Source organism: Elgaria multicarinata, chromosome 21 (genome assembly GCF_023053635.1).
Source record: "Elgaria multicarinata webbii isolate HBS135686 ecotype San Diego chromosome 21, rElgMul1.1.pri, whole genome shotgun sequence".
Taxonomy (NCBI): Eukaryota; Metazoa; Chordata; class Lepidosauria; order Squamata; family Anguidae; genus Elgaria; species Elgaria multicarinata.
In genome coordinates, this window is record NC_086191.1 from 11,820,283 (window position 1) to 11,837,577 (window position 17,295).

At 49.0% G+C, this 17,295-nt stretch overlaps 1 protein-coding gene across 2 annotated transcripts; it reads left to right on the forward strand.

Moving 5' to 3' along the window:
- LOC134412417 (solute carrier family 22 member 6-A-like) lies at positions 1–10,991 on the forward strand. Of its 2 annotated transcripts, XM_063146338.1 has the most exons (10): positions 1–162; positions 244–402; positions 1,614–1,717; positions 2,674–2,828; positions 4,173–4,341; positions 4,756–4,879; positions 5,523–5,638; positions 7,322–7,536; positions 8,898–9,006; positions 10,784–10,991. In XM_063146338.1, the coding sequence occupies exons 1-10, from the start codon at positions 1–3 to the stop codon at positions 10,989–10,991; spliced, it is 1,521 nt and encodes a 506-aa protein (XP_063002408.1). The 2 variants fall into 2 exon arrangements, with proteins under 2 accessions (XP_063002408.1, XP_063002407.1); XM_063146337.1 differs by having other exon boundaries at positions 1–402.
- Positions 10,992–17,295: the final 6,304 nt, after the last annotated feature.

Below are 17,295 nucleotides of genomic sequence, written 5' to 3' on the forward strand. Positions count from 1 at the left end.
ATGAGCTTTGGCGAGGTCCTCGAACATGTCGGCAGCATGCAGCGTTTCCAGTTCATCTACGTGACATTACTGGCCATCCCTGTTTTCATGATGGCCTCCCATATGGTGCTGCAGAACTTCACGGCGGCCACGCCGGATCACTACTGCGCGTTCCGCCACGACGTCACTCCCGGGAACCGAAGCCTGGCGGAGGAGGATCTGCTCAAGGTCTCCGTACCCCTGGACGAGAAGGGGCGGCCTCAGCCATGTCACCGCTTCGTACACTACCAATGGTGGCTTTTGAATGCCACCATCTTGAACGGGACGGGTGTCAACGCCACCGCGGCGAAGATGGAAACGGAACCGTGCAGCGATGGATGGGTGTACGACAGGAGTGTCTTCAGGGACACTATTGTCACAGAGGTAAGATCGAACTTTCCTTGTGTCCAGGGCCTCCTGAGTAGGGATGGAGAAACCTATCCTATTTAGTTTCTCATTTCCCCCCAGTTTTAACTTCATTCTGTCGTATTTCCACATCCGTTTGGCATCCTTCCCCCCACCCACAACAAACAACCTATGCTCCCAGGTTGTTCTTAATATATGCATTTTAGTACACTACTTTGCTTGATGTAGACACATTTTGTGAGCACTTTCCATTAATGTAATGCATTTTGGATGTCGTGTTTGCCAGTAATGCATTTTCGTGCATACGTGTCCTCTGGGCCGATCACCGACTCTCGGCCTGATCTACTTCACAGGGCTGTTGTGAGAGTAACATGGAGAGGAGGAGGGTTATGTAAGCCATCCTGGGTTCCTTGCAAGAGGGAAATCGGCAGGAAAGAAATGGAATAATAAATCATAAAATAAAATACTACAGGGCCAATTTCTGAAAACCTCACTTCAAACCAGATTGTGTCCATGCAAAGCAGGAATCCCTGAAACTCTGACATATGTGCTCTTGTAATTTTAACTCTGAGTTGAGATGTCATATAATTTATCTTCTTCTGACTAACTTTCCGATGGAAGACCGGTAATCAATTTTCCTTGAGGCCTTTGAACAGGTGTCTGGATTCTTTCTAATCGCCGCGTGAGCAAGAACCCAGCTGATCTGACTGTATTAGCAACTCCCATCATCAACAATTCCCATCGTCTCTGAGAATTGGCCAGGGCTGTCGGGAGATGTAGTCCATAGGAGGGCAACAGTTTGGGGAAGTCTTTAGTTCAACATTCTGCTTCCCGCAATACCTAACCAAGCGCCTCTAAGAAGCTCACAAGCAAGACACGGAGGCAATAATTCCGAGCAACTGGTATTTAGAGGTAGAGTGCTCCAAACGTGGAGGCTCCATTCCTAATTTAGAAGAGCCCTGTTGGATCAGACCAGTGGTCCATCTAGTTCAGCTCCCTGCGTAAAATACAACGTAAGTCCTACTTAGAGTAGACTCGTTGAAACGAATGGGATTTACGTTGGGTTTTAACCCCCTGTTGGCCATCCAGATGCCCCACTGGGAAACCCAGGAGAAGCTTTAAGGACAAGATCCCCCTTACTACGGTATCGCCACGCGGGAAATAACGGCAAAGCCCCCGAGCCTTTTCCTTCATGGCTTTGGTTTTCTCTCCTCCCGTTTCCGCTACAGTGGGACCTGGTTTGTTCCGCGCGGACTCTGAAGCCGATGGCCCAATCTGTCTACATGGCCGGTGTGCTCCTGGGAGGTATCGTGTTCGGAGGCCTCTCAGACAGGTGAGGGATCTGACAATCGGCGGGTCTGAATCTAAGCCAGAGAGTGCGGGAGGCCATGTGCCACGCTGGGGCTCGGCCTATACAACGAAGCGAAGGCCAACATCAGGGAGAGGCATGACGTGAGCCCCCGGACCTGCTCCACTTCTTCACTGTCATAACCATGGTGGCAGGAGGTACCTTTGTCCCGGTGGCTCCCTACCTGTCTATTATTATTATTATTATTATTATTATTATTATTATTATTATTACTATTATTATTATTATTTACATTTATATACCGCCCCATAGCCAAAGCTCTCTGGGCGGTTTACAAAAGTTAAAAACAGCAAACCTGAAAAGAAACCTACAAAATTTAAAACTGTAAAAAGCATAAAATGCAAACAAAAACAGACAATATCCATTTATAAACAACCACTCTGGGGTCAGTAAAAAAAACCTTAGCACATGCTGTTAAAAATGCCTGGGAGAAGAGAAAAGTCTTGACCTGGCGCCAAAAAAGATAACAACGTGGGCGCCAGGCGAGCCTCGTCAGGGAGGTTATTCCATAATTGAGGGGCCACCACTGAAAAGGCCCTCTCCCTGGTTGCCACTCTCCGAGCTTCCCTCAGAGTAGGCACCCGGAGGAGGACCTTAGATGTCAAGCAAGCAAGTGGAGGCCATGAGGAGGAAGAGGAGGAGGAGGAAGAGCAGCTGGGGACGATGGGAGTGACAGGGTAGACTCACTGAGGGGCTCATGGAGGGTGACTTGCCCAGGGAGCTGGCACTGAATGAAGAGACGTTTTTTGGAGCATGTGCGAAGTGCTGGGGTTTTGGAGCACGTGCAAAGTGCTCGTGAGCCACCCGTTTTCATACAGTAACCATCATTCCCATTGCACAAGGAAGTGCGTTGTGCTTAGCGTCTTCTAGACCCAGGTGGCAATCTGAGGTTCACGTAGGACTCCCTTTCTCTGCCCCAGGTTCGGCCGTCGGCTGATCCTCATCTGGTGCTACCTGCAGCTGGCCATCGGCGGCACCGTCACGGCCTTCTCCTCCAGCTTCAGTGTCTACTGCGCCCTCCGCTTCCTGACGGGCATGGCCTTCTCGGGCATCGTGCTCAATTGCGTCTCTCTGTGTGAGTGCCGGGGTGTGTGAGTGCCCCCGTTGCAACCCAGCCTGCTCAAGGGACAGCAGCTGGACTAAACAAGAGATGTTGAACCTCTTTCATACAGCAGGGGTGGCATTTTGGCTCCCCTCTTTTACATTCAGCCCCACCCACTGCCGGAATGCAGCCCCTGGGAGCCGCGCTGAATTTGAACTCGGCTCTTGGACTGAGATTCAACTTCCTCATTCTAAAATATGCTACGACGGCGTGGGTAGGGCATGGGTACCCAATATGCTGCCCATAGGCCCCCAAGGCTGCCCTGATAGGGATGCCAGAGGAATCCATTCAGGGGTTGAAGCCTGCTGAGCTTTCATCAGCTTAACCCATCCACCCCAAACTTCAGTTCGCTTTCCCCTCCAGCTGGCCCGGCTCAATCTGCATCGAGTCAGGCCAGCTCGTGGTTTTTCAGATTGCGTTCTCCAATTTGCGTGCTCCAACTTGCGTTATTTTGTACAAATTGCGGCTCCAATTTGCGCAAATTTCTTTTCCCGTGAATTTATTACGCAACCGAAAAAGTGCCTGGATCTTGGAAACGTACCCATGGCCCGGCTCACAAACCGAGTCAGGGGCACTGTGAAAATCCGGTGAGCCCTGCCCAAGCCAAATTTCCCAGTGATGGATATCCCTAATCCCTGGACCTATTTCCTGGCATCCACTAAGGAGCCGTACTCCTCCCACTTAAAAAACAAATGAATCACAATTTCTTACTGCAGTTGTGCTTGCTGTGAAATAGATTCTTGTTGGTGCTGGAAATAGTGTCTTTGAAGGAGTTGTTTAGCGTGTTGGGGCTCAGGCACTGCCTCTGCAGTCTATTCACCAGCTTACTTGTCCTTTGTCATGCCTCCCATGGCAGCCATTTTGTGGTGGTGCCCAAGACAGTTTCTAAAATGGCCAAATTATTATTATCGTTATTATTATTTACATTTCTATACCGTCTCATAGCAGAAGCTCTCTGAATGGTTTACATAGGATTAAAACAATTAAAAATGATATATAAAATGTAAAAATGTAAAAATATGCAGTATACACAAAAACATACATCTAGAAATAACTGTAAACAACTACAAGCTGTCAGACGAACCTAAAAGCTCATCACATATTGCTAAACGCCTGGGAAAAGAGAAAGGTCTTGACCTGGCGCTGAAAAGATAGCAATGTTGGCACCAGACGGGCCTTGTTTGGGAGATCATTCCATAATTGGGGGGCCACCACAGAGAAGGACCTCTCCCACAGCCCCAAAAGTTGCCTGGCCCCGGGCTGAGAGAATATTTCTCTGTCTACACAGCTTATGCTTCTCTCTTGGCCTCCCAACAGGTGTGGAATGGACGCCTACGAGGACACGCGCCATCTTGGGGACCTTGAATGGTTGTGCCTACACCACTGGGCAGATGCTCCTCGCAGGCATGGCTTACCTCATCCCGGACTGGCGCTGGCTTCAGCTGGCTGTCTCCTTGCCTTACTTCATCTTCTTTATCTACTCCTGGTAAAACCCTTAATCCAACCATCCATTCATCTTTTGATGTACCCTCTTTCTGCCAAAGCACGGTGCTCGAAATGGCTAACAAGTGCGCCAGCTGCGCCCGTTCCTAGAGATGTTGGACCTGGCCCCCAGTTAGCTGGGGGAAAGGTAATCACGGCCGGGGAAGGCAACGGCAAACCACCCCTCAATAAGGCCTGCCAAGAAAATGTCAGCGAAAGCTGGCGTCCCTCCAAGAGTCAGTAATGACTCAGTGCTTGCACGAGAGGTTCCTTTCCTTTCCTTTCCTCCTTTCTCACCTTCCCAAGAGGGGCAATAGGCCTCACATTTTCATTGCATGGTTCAAAATACAGTCTTGGAATTCCCCGTGCTCCGTTTGAAATGTTGCTGTCTTCCCAAATGCCCTTTTTGTGCCCGCAGGTGGTTTGTGGAATCTGCCCGTTGGCTAGTGACGGCCGGGAAGCTGGACCGGGCTGTGAAGGAACTCAAGAGGGTGGCCAAGATGAACGGGAAACATGAGGCCGCCGCCGAGCTGGACACGGAGGTGAAATTGGCAGGACCCCAAATATTAGTTTAATTTATTTGTTTGCTTCTTAGCCTTTCTCTGAAAGACTCTGCGGTGTCGCAGAGTGGTAAAGCGGCAGTTACTGCAGCCGAAACTCCCCCCATGGCCTGAGTTCAATCCCAGCGGAAGCTGGTTCTCAGGCAGCCGGCTGAGGTCAACTCAGCCTTCCATCCTTCCGAGGTCGGTAAAAGGAGTACCCAGTTAGCTGGGGGAAAGGTAACTGCGACTGGGGAAGGCAATGGCAAACCACCCCACTACAGAGTCTGCCAAGAAAACGTCAGCGAAAGCAGGCGTCCCTCTAGGAGTCAGCAATGACTCAAGTGCTTGCACGAGAGGTTCCTTTCCCCTTTTCCCTTGCTTCTTAGTCTTTCTCTGAAGGAGCCTTTCCCCAACTGGCAACTCCCGTCATACCTAGCCAACGAGGTCCTCAGTCACACCCTCACTGTTCTAAATCACAGCAAAAGCCGCTAGTCCTCATTGTTATGGCGAAATATGTGTAATACAGTCCCATATATATGAAGGACCTGGTTTATGCTGTCAGGTCTTCCACCTTTAATACCTGAACAACCAAGAATAAACTCTCATCTTCTCCTCAAAGAATTTCCTCCTTCTCCCTCCCCAGTTCTTGAGATCCAAAATGAAGGAAGAATTGGCATCGATGAAATCAACCTACTCCATTCTTGACCTGGTGCGGACACCCAACATGCGACGGATTTCTTGCTGTGTTTCCTTCGTGTGGTGAGTCGTGGCCGAAGAATCCAGAGGCATCCGTGGGTTGCTGGGTTACACATTTCAAGGGTTTTGCCCACGGGCCGAAGTTTCTGGCGGTGTCTCATCCACAACCAGAGTTCTAAACCACGGGGAGAGACTCTAGTCCCCATGGTGATGAAGACATAAATGAAAACATGTTAAAATATTTTTTGGGCTTTCTGGGGTGGAATTCTAAACACGTGCCACATTTTCTCGTCTCCTTCCCGTGACCCACTTTTCCATCACCTCAATTCAACATGCACAGTTTTTCTCAAAATCAGGGCGGTTTGCAGTTCCAAAAGAAGCCAATTAACCGTTTTCCTGATTTTTTTTTTAAAAACTCACACAGTGATAGGAATTCCTGACTATTGGCACCCTAAATCTATCATGTTATTAGCTTTCGTGAAATATAGTCCATTTAACCTCCCATATGAAATCCAATCACTATCTGCAAGTGCGGATAAAGAGAGATAGGTGGGATCTGCAAAAATGGTGATAATGATGATGATCTTGTAGTGCAGTGTGCTCCTGTTCAGGCAGGCAGGCAGCTAGCCAGCCACAAACCTTCCAAGTTACTCCATTACATCCATCAAAATAGTCAGCTTTCTGTGTCTTTTTTTTATATATAATTTTTATTGCTTTTCCACATTACTTAAACATACATCATTACAATAAAAACAACAACAACAACATACTACATACATGTTGAATAAATGTTGATTACAAAGTATCATATCATAACATAATCAATCTTAACATATAAGTGCACCCCCCATTCCTGATTCCAAAATCTCATACTTTCTTCTGTTGGCGGTTTCCCACTTCCCTTAGAAAACACAAATATTAGGAACTGTTTCCAAATTCCTTCAAAATCATTTGTTTTAGCTATACCTCTTCTCCACTTAATATTACAAGTCAATTCATCATTAATGGCTATATCCCATACTTCTTTATACCATTCTTCAATAGAATATTCCCCTTGAATCTTCCAGTTCCTAGCTACCATCAATCGTGCTGCAGTCAGCAAACTCGATATCAATTCTTTAATTTCTTTTCCACATTTTAAATCTTCAAATAGTGACAGTAATGCAACTTTTGGTGTTTGTTCTATCTTCATTCCCAATATTTCTTCAATCTCCAAAAACACCATCTTCCACAATCTTTGTACATATTTGCATTCCCACCACATATGTAAATACGTTCCTTTTCCCCCACAACCTCTCCAACAGTTTGCTGAATGCTGATTATTTATCTTATTCAATCTAATCGAGGTTAGGTACCACCTCCATATAATTTTGAAATAATTCTCTTTTATTCTCACTGACATACTTATCAACACTCTTTGTTTCCAAAGTCCCTCCCAGCTCTGTTGTCCTATTTGTACATTCAAATCTGTCTCCCTTTCTGTGTCTATCCATAAGAACAGTAAATCACAGTACCACAATCTTCCTAGTCTTGCAATGTTAATGTGGTATCCCAAGCAGGAGAAAAAAAATCGCTGATCTTGGTTAAGCCCCAAATGGATAGAAACAAATTTTCATTCATTGGTGCTTCCCGGCTCCAATACATTGCTGGATGTGCTTCCTATGGTTTAATCAAAATCCCTTTAGTTGGTTCATCTCCTACCGTTGTCTATGTGACACATGATGATAGTATATCTTCCATACTCAGGTTCTCCACCAGCTTTGCTTATTATGGGCTGGTCATGGACTTGCAGAACTTTGGCAACAACATCTACTTGATCCAGCTGATTTTTGGCGCCGTTGACTTCCCGGCCAAGTTCATCTCGGTGCTCACCATCTCATACATCGGCCGCCGGTTCACTCAAGCCACCACGCTCATCTTGGCCGGGATGACCATCTTGACCAACATTTTCATTCCACAAGGTGAGAGGGTCTTCTTGGTTTATGTATTTATTTTATTATTACATTTATATCCCCTTTCTCTCCCCCTTGCAAAGCGTCCCATGGCGACTTTCATGGTCCTCCTCGTACTCCTCTCCATATGAACCTCACAACAACCCTGTGAGGTAGGTTAGGCTGAGAGTCGGTGACTGGCCCAGGTGAGCTTCTATAGCCAAATGGGGAATAGAACCCAGGTCTCCTGAGTCCCAGTCGAGCACTCTAACCACTATGCCACACTGGCCCTTCTTGTTGCTCTGTCTAGCCTAGAGGCATGAATGGTACAAGCAATTCATTGAGCAAACGTGTCAAACCAACCGGGACGAGATCGTAGGTGGAATGAAACAGGGGACGGCTGGATTGTGTTCCGTAGACTTTCCCAACATTGTGTCCTCCAGTTTGTTGGACTACAAATCCCAGCAGCCCCGGGAGTTGTAGCCCAAGGGACCTGGAGTGCACCAGGTCAGCTAAGCTGCTCTTGGAGACTGAATGAGTGGATCCTCTCCCAGCCTCGGGATATACCTACCCTACTGGTGGGCATCTTCAGGACCACAGACAGCTCCCTGGGAAAGAGGGTAGATTGATTCAAGCCCAGTACAAAGACGCTGGGCTGCTAACCAGTGTGTAGAAAACACACCCTTTCTCTAGTGGCCTCAACTAGCCCAGTGGGGACACTGGGGAAAGGACCACAGAGGATTTCCCAAGGCACTCCCATCCAGCCCCTGACCAGACCCAGATCTGCTTCGCTTCAGCAAGGTTATATACCTCCAGACCAGGAATCCCAGATCCAGAATAAGACCCAAGAGGTTAGAGAGGCAAGAAGGTGTCCGCCTAGCCCAGTATTGTCGACACTGACTGGCAGCAGTACTCGTCCAGGTGTTCAGGTCTTCATGGATACCACTTGCTTGTTTGGCAGGCAAAGAGTCAGGGAGGAAGTGGGCATTGGCCTCATCTCCTCCTCCTCCTAACCAGCACCACCACCATCATCTGATCCAGTGTGAGAAGCAGGTGGACAAAGCCGGCTGCCATGGGGAAGAGGAGGAGTAGCAACTCCAGGGGGCTCTTATCTGTGGGCCCCTGCTCAGGTGTAGGCCCTTGGAAGGCGCCCAACCATTAAAACCCTCAACGCCGGCCCTGATCCGGTTTATAATGATGCTTCCTAGACGCTGACACTCCCAGCTTCACAGAGTGCTTCTGTCTACGACAGAGCAGAAGACGAGACCTGCCTCTATGAAATGGGACAGTGGGGAATTCTGGGATATCACACAGCATGACCTTCCTGGGTGAGGGTGGGAAGTGTGTGTGCGTCTCTCTCTCTTTCACGGCGTCCATTTCTCTCGCCCCAGAAATGCAAACCGTGCGCACGGCCCTGGCCGTCTTCGGGAAGGGATGCTTGGGCGCCTCGTTCAACTGCATCTATTTATACACCGGAGAACTTTACCCGACGGTGCTCCGGTAAGAGAGCGGAAACGGTGTGTGTGTGTGTATGTGATGCATCCTTGAGGGAGCTTAGAAAGAGGAGTTTGGGGGCAGGCTCAAAGGGGACCTGCCAATTAACAGTTTCCATTAATTGGATAGATGCTGACAGCTGCAAGGCAATTAATAGCAAGTAAGGTGAAAGAAGAAAGTGCAAAAGCTGGGTTGCAGTTAAACCTCAAAAAAACTAAGATTATGGCAACCAGCTTGATTGATAACTGGCAAATAGAGGGAGAAAACGTGGAGGCAGTGACAGACTTTGTATTTCTGGGCGCAAAGATTACTGCAGACGCTGACTGCAGCCAGGAAATCAGAAGACGTTTACTTCTTGGGAGGAGAGCAATGACAAATCTTGACAAAATAGTTAAGAGCAGAGACACCACACTGACAACAAAGGTCCGCATAGTTAAAGCAATGGTATTCCCCGTAGTAACCTATGGCTGTGAGAGCTGGACCATAAGGAAAGCTGAGCGAAGGAAGATAGATGCTTTTGAACTGGGGTGTTGGAGGGAAATTCTGAGAGTGCCTTGGACTGCAAGAAGATCAAAGCAGTCCATACTCCAGGAAATCAAGCCAGACTGCTCACTTGAGGGAATGGTATTAAAGGCAAAACTGAAGTACTTTGGCCACATAATGAGAAGACAGGATACCCTGGAGAAGAGGCTGATGCTAGGGGAAGTGGAAGGCAAAAGGAAGAGGGGCCGACCAAGGGCAAGATGGATGGATGATATTCTGGAGGTGACGGACTTGACCTTGGGGGAGCTAGGGGTGGCGACAGCCGACAGAAAGCTCTGGCGTGGGCTGGTCCATGAAGTCACAAAGAGTCGGAAATGACTGAACGAATAAACAACAACAAAAACTGGAAAACAGCAAAGATGCTGACAGTAGCTATATGGAAAAGGGAAATTTGGGAAATAGCAATTAGTGAAAAATTGACACAGAAATTACAATTACAAAGAGGAATAAAACAAAAAGATAACTTTAAGAGAGATTGGCAAAAATATATAGTATAGATGAAGGAAGAAATGAACAGAACAACTCCGGCAGAAGCCTATAGGACGTTCTGGGACTCCTGAAAAGGAGTAAAGTTAGAAAATAACTATAAAGATAATAAAGGAAGAGATTAACAGAAGTGATATAACATCCCAGAAAAAGAAATGTGACAATTTATGAGAAATGCACCAGGCCTGTGGGGTGGGGTGGAGGGAATAGGGAGGGAAGGGGATAAAAGATTGAACCTGAAATAAAAAGTAATTATGTTCATAACTTTGGGTGGTAAAAAAAGGTTACTGTATAATGAACATGTATTTATTTATGAACATTTGTTTATATGTATATACTGAATAAATAAAATTATTATCCCCCAAAAAAGCGGTGGTGGTGCCTGCACTAAGTGTGAAAAACTGACAACCTGAGGCTTTCGCTGATGTTTTCTTGGCAGGCCTTATAGCGGGGTGGTTTGCCGTTGCCTTCCCCGGCCATTATTCCCTTTCCCCCAGGTAACTGGGTACTCATTTTACCGACCTCGGGAGGATGGAAGGCTGAGTCGACCCGAGCCAGTTGCCTGAGAACCAGCTTCCGCTGGGATCGAACTCAGGCCGTGGGGAGAGTTTCAGCTGCAGAAACTGCTGCTTTACCACTTTGCACCACACAAGGCTCTAAATAATAATAACAATAATAATAATAATAATAATAATAATAATAATAATAATAATAATAATATACATCTTCTTCTTCTGGGTTTCTTGGATCACAGGCAAACCGGCATGGGCCTTTGTAACACCATGGCCCGCCTGGGGGCCATGGTGGCCCCGGTGGTGAAGATGTCCAGCGACTACATTCCTTTCCTGCCCCACGTGATCTATGGATCCGCCCCCATTGTGTCTGGGCTAGCTGCCGCCTTCCTGCCGGAAACCCTGAACGTTCCGCTGCCAGAAACGGTAGAGCAGGTGGAGAAAAGGTGAGCAAAAAGCAGTGGGGATTAGGTCATGAACAGCCTCTGTTTTGATATGGAGGAGGAGGAGGTGGAGGAGATGCCACAGACTGCTTGCTCATTGGTTCACTGCCTGCCAAGCAAGCAAGCAGCACCAATGAGGAGGAAGAGGAGCTGGTGACAATGGTGCTGAAGTAGATTCACTGAGGGATGGGTCCCGTGGAGGATATCTGGTCCAAGCGCCCTCAAAAGCCTGCAGCCGGCATGGGGAGAGGCTGTTGGTTGTAGAAATTAGACTGTAAACAGGGCAGACCTGGGGTTGGACTCGATGGCCTTATAGGCCCCTTCCAACTCTACTATTCTATGAAACGCCCCTCTCCCGTTCGACCCAGAAAGCGCTGTACGAGATGAAAACTTGGGTTGGCCAAACACAGGCAGATTTTGTACAAAGAAAGGGGGCTGTGTTTCACGGCCGTTGTGTCTTCTTGCTCAGATCGCAGGGCTGGAAAGTCGCAAAGCAGCAGCAGCAGCAAACCCAGGCCTTCCTCGACTCCGCCAAGCCCGAAACGGAAAAGGTCACCGTTTGAGGAGAAAAAGAAGCCCAAGTCCATTTGGGGGGGGGGGGAGGATGTTCGATTCTTGATCTGTGACACAAAAGTGACACTTTGGAATGATGTCACCATGCGACGCACCCCGGGACGTTTCAGAGAGGCGGACTGGCTTGCAATGATTGACCGAGCAAATACTCTGGACTTTGGGGAAGGTGGCGGCTGGTGTGTGTGTGTGTGTGTGTGTGTGTGCACACCTGGATGATATTTCTGGTCCTTCAATTCTACAGCTTGATTTTGCTCGCATTTTATTGTGCCCGCAGCCCTGTCTCTATGATCGAACCTGGGCTTTCTGCCTGCGCAGCAGGGCCGGTCCTACCATTAAGCAGAAGGAAGCGTTTGTGTCAGGCGGCAAATGCTGGGAGGCGGCAGCAAAATGTTGCAGGAAAGACTTGTGTCCCATGAGGGCTGCCCCTAAATTAGCTGTTGCCTTCAAGTGCGGTGGACCGAAACCCAGAGCGGATTCACAGTGCACCAGCCTCCACTGATGCAGAGTTGGAATGACTGTGCACATTCCATAACACCTCATTGGCGGCAGCGAAGCTGTCCCATCCCCAGTGTTGACACAGTGCCAGCTCCATTCTTTGAGTACCTCTCGCGGCAAGACACCCTCAATGAATTGAGCTCCTCATCCCCGTAGTCACCAGCTTCTCTTGGTCTTCACCTTCTTTCTCATCATGGCTCCCACTTGCTTGCTTGATAGGCAGAGAGCCAAGAGCAAGTGGGACGTGGCGTCTCCTGCTCCTCCTCCTTCTCACCACCACTGTTGTCTGGGCCAGAGCGAGAGGCAGGTGGACAACAGGGAAGAGAAGGAGCAAGTCCTGTTGTCAGCGGGCCCCTGCCTGGGTTCAGTCCCTCGGCAGGTGCCCGGTCATGCTGACCTTTGATGCTGGCCCAGAGTGCTCAACTTTCTGTCCAGCTGGGTTTTTTCCCCATGAATCATAGAATCATAGAATAGCAGAGTTGGAAGGGGCCTACAAGGCCATCGAGTCCAACCCCCTGCTCAATGCAGGAATCCACCCTAAAGCATCCCTGACAGATGGTTGTCATGGAATGGCTCATTCTCCCCTTAGGTAGCAAACTGCATATGATCTACCACTGAGTTCAAGTCCTCATTCCCTGGAACTCACATTCTCTCTCTAAAAGAAATGATAATAATAATTCAGGGCAGTGGAGGCTGGCAACTCTGATGCCAGTGAGGCTTTGAATCCGTTCTGGGTTTCAGTCCGAACTCTAAAGGAGCTATCTGATGTGCTGAACTCTATCCCCAAAGTAGGTTCAGAACCTTGGATTGCTCCTGTAGAGTTCCAACTGGTTCTGACCGAAACCCAGAGCGGATTCACAGTGCACCAGCCTCCACTGATGCAGAGTTGGAATGACTGTGCACATTCCATAACACCTCATTGGCGGCAGCCAAGCTGAACTCTGATTGGTCCCCCACCCTGTATACAACTCTCTGGGTTCCCTCAGCATCTCTTTCCTGGAGTCAGCTCAGGGCCTTCAGGTGGCAATCCACACCATGCCCTCTGCCCTACAAGAAGCAGGGCCCCCAATCCGTTGGGTCGATCTCTTGTGCCAAGCCCCACTGAAATGGGGGCAGGGCTGTCAGCTCTGTGGTGACGGAGAGCCACAGCTCATGGGTTATTTCCCTGCTTCACAGAAGATCCAAGGTTCCATCACTGGTGTCTTCAAGTCAGGCTGGAAAATCTCCCATCCGAAACCCTGGGGAGATATTGCCAGTCAAGTGGACAATACTGAGATAAATGGGCCAGTGATCTGACTCAGGATAATCTTTCTATCTCTGCCAGCCCTTTGCTGAGGACTGGAAACTTGCTTTATTTTTAAGGGAAGAGCCACCGCTCAGTGGCAGACCATGCGCTTTGCAAGCTGAATGGCAACTCTCCAACATCTCCAAACACAGGGCTGGGGTGGACATCTGCCCCAAACCCTCAAGAGCCACCGTCCATCTGTGTAGACAATTCCAAGCTAGATATACCCGCCGTCCGGTTCAGCTGTGATTCCATTCTGGGTTTCTGTCAGAACCAGCCAGGACTCCAATGGAGCTAACCAAGCCCCACCAGAATCGGGGCCACCAGCCTCCACTGGAATAAAGGGAGGCCCAGGACAGGCGTCCGTGGGGGACCCCAGCAGGACCCCGGAGGCCTTGGCCGATGCCCAAAGAAGCTTGTTGCTGGCACTCGTTTCCTGCCGTCCCAGGTTAGCCTTGCCATCCCGTGCTCCTCTCCCTGGAGCTTCAAAAGAGCCCAACTTCCAACGCAGGAAAACAGGGATTGATTGTTCTCAGTGAAGCCCTGAAGCAAATAACCCAACGGCGCAGCTTTGCTGTTGCTCTTGGCGGGCGTCTTGGACACCGCGGGGAGGGAATGCAGAGCAAGGAGAATTCCCCCCCCCCTCCGGCCTTTTCTTTTCCACTCTCCAAAGCGCTTTGAACATCCTTTCGTCCTCCCTCCCTCTTTCTTTCCTTCTGCTTTTCTTGCCCCCTTGTTTTGGAACAACACGGATAAGTCGCAGTGCCGGGAGACTGAAGCTGTCGTCGCCTCCGTGGCCCCACGGTTGCTGCCCCAGGCAACTTTTGGAAATCCACACCTTTAGGCTCCTCCCTGGGTTTGGTAGCTCCGCCTCCTGCCCCCTTCCGCTCAAAGCCTCCAGAGAGCGAAGCCAAGGAATTTCTAGATCTGGGGGGAGATTTTAAGTATCTGCATTTGTGCTGCAATGCGTAGGCTCGACACAAGACCATTAAAAGACTGCACATTGCCTGAAGGCCGGAGAGTAGATTTCAGTCTTTGTATCACCGTTCCTTCTATTTCTCATTGACCAAGCATTTAGGTAGCCCCAAATTGCGCTACCCAAGCACAAACGGGAGGTAACAGCGCAGAAAGGTTGGCGGAAGGGCAAAAAATCTTTAGGGGGGAAAGGCGGAGGAGCTTCGAAACAGCCCCATGAGCGAATTTTGGATTGGTGGAGGTGGGGGTGGGTGGGGAAACCTAGGGGAGATCTACACAGCGTCCTGAAGGTGGCTCTTTCGCCGGCAGCAGGAGGCCGGCAGCGGTGGCGGTGGCAAGGACTCCCCAGCGAAGCCGCCGAGCCCAGGAACTTTTCGCCCCGTCCCCGCGAGGGGCGATGCGGGGCCGCCGCCGCCTCCTCTCCGCCTCTTCTGGCCAGGTAGGCAGGATCTACACAAAGAGTTTCGGGGCGCCCTGGAGGCGCACACAAGCACCTTCAGGACGCTGTGTAGATCCTCTCCCGGTGGGAATGGAAGTTCACTGATGGAGGGGGTCATGCCAGCTCCAGGTTTTTGAGCAAGTCGCCCGTAGCATCTGCTGTGTCTCATTCTTGCCATCACCATTGTCTGGGAGAGAAAAGTGAACAATCAGGTTGCAATGGGGAAGAGGAGAAATAACTATTCAGGGACCTTGTCCATGGGCCCCCACTGGGCCGCGGGCCATTGGCAGGGGCCCAACTATGCTCACCCTTGACGCCAACCTGGAGGAAGGCCTGGGGGATGAAGTGTTTGTAATCCACCCAGAAAGGAGTGATTATTGGGCAAAATAAATACATACTAAATAAAAATAAGCAAAGAAATTACCGGAACAGTGTGAAGCACTTCACGCTCCAACATTCTGTTGCAGGTCACAGGTGTTCTGCTCAGGATTGTTCTGTTTCTAAGAAATAGGTCACACACTTAAAAAAAGAAAAGAAAAAGAGATTGGAGAGTTGGAAAAAGTGCAGAGGAGGGCATGTAAAAGGATCAAGGCTCTGGAGCACCTCCAGAGGGAAGGGTTACAACAGCTGGGATTGTTTAGTGTGGGGAAAAGGAGGCTAAGAGAGACATGATAGAGGCGTACAAAATTACTTGTGGTGTGAAGGAAGTGGAGAGGGAGACATTTTTCTCCTTCTCGAATAATACTAGAACCCAGGATCATCCCATGAAGCTGATGGGGGGGAGGTCCAGAACAGATCAAAGGAAGGACGTCTTCACACTCAGCAGATTCAAACTCTGGAATTCTCTACCACAGGATGTAGTGACGGCCACCAATTTTGCTTTAAAAGGGGATTGAACAAATTCATGGAGGGTACGGCTACCAATAGCTGCTAGTCCTGATGGCTATATGAAACGTCCAGTATCAGAGGCTGTATGCCTATGTACACCAATTGCTGGGGAACATCATCATCATCATCATCATCATCATTATTATTATTATTATTATTATTATTATTTGTATCCCGCCTTTTGCCCAATGCTGGGCCTCAAGGCAGCCTTACAAAGTTTAAAATATACATTGGGGGGGAGGGAAACAAAACCATAAACAATTAAAAAATACACAACAAAATTATAAGACATTAACATAGATGGAGGGTTGGATTATTCTCCAAAGCCTGCTTGAACAAAAAAGTTTTAGCCTGCTTCCGAAAGCCCATCAAGGAGGGAGCCAGCCTAGCTTCCCCGGGAAGAGAGTTCCAGAGCACCGGAGCAGCCACCGAGAAGGCCCTCTCCCATGTTCCCACCAAGCGTGCCTGTGAAGAAGGTGGGACTGAAAGAAGGGCTTCTCCAGAAGATCTCAAAGCACGGGCAGGCTCATAAGGGAGGATACGGTCTTTCAAATAACCTGGACCCGAACCATATAGAGCTTTATAGCTCATAACCAGCACTTTGAATTGGGCCCAGAAACAGACTGGAAGCCAGTGGAGCTGTTTTAACAGGGGAGTAGTCTGCTCCCTGTAACCAGCCCCGGTCAACCATCTGGCTGCAGCTCTTTGAACCAGCTGGAGTTTCTGAACACTCTTCAAAGGCAGCCCCACGTAGAGCATGTTACAGTAATCCAACATGGGTGGGAGGGTGCTGTTGTGCTCATATCCTGCTTTGTCGGTCCCTGGTCGACAGCTGGTGGCCACTGGGTGAACAGAGTACTGGACTAGGTGGACCCTTGGCCTGATTCTTCACGGCTCTTCTGATGTTCTTATGTTGTTCTTAGAATAAATGAATTAATATCTTGTCCCGTTATTAATTTGAAGGAGCACTGGTGGCATGCATAATTTGCTCCCCACATACACACATTTTATCTTGCAACAACCCAGTGAGTTAGGTTAGGCTGGGAGAGAGCGTAAAGAGTCTGGGGTCACCCAGAAAAAGTTATGGCCGAGGGAGGGTCTTTCCAGTCCTCATCTGCCCCTCGAAACGCTACTCTCTGTTTTAAGGATATCAATTTTAATGAAATCCACCAGCTTTCAGATTCATGCAAATAATAAGTGTTTATGCTCTCACTATCAAAAGAACTCACCACTAGGCCCCTCTTCCTCTCTAAGGGGTGGAATCCAAATTTCATGGCCAGAGTTCAACCTGAGTCAGACCCAGAAGGCTAACATTCTCAACGTCAGGTCCCTGCTCCAAGATGTGCAAAGGAATCCTCAGGAACCTCTGAACATGTGCAGAAAGCGACTTGCCCTTATCTATCGGTAACCACTGGGCCAAGTGGTGAGGGCCTGTTCTAGAAAAATGAAGCACTGGTCATCCCCACCCCATACGTTGAACCCCACCCAAACTTGGAGGGAAAACGGCTGATGCTGAATTTTCCACTCAATGTCCAAATTACCGATCCGTAGCGCATGAACCCACCTCGCTGCACATGAACAGCTGAGTGCGCTTGAGATGGAGCCAACCAGTTATGCATCACTGACCTGCTCCTTGGAGGTCAGCGTTGCTCTGCC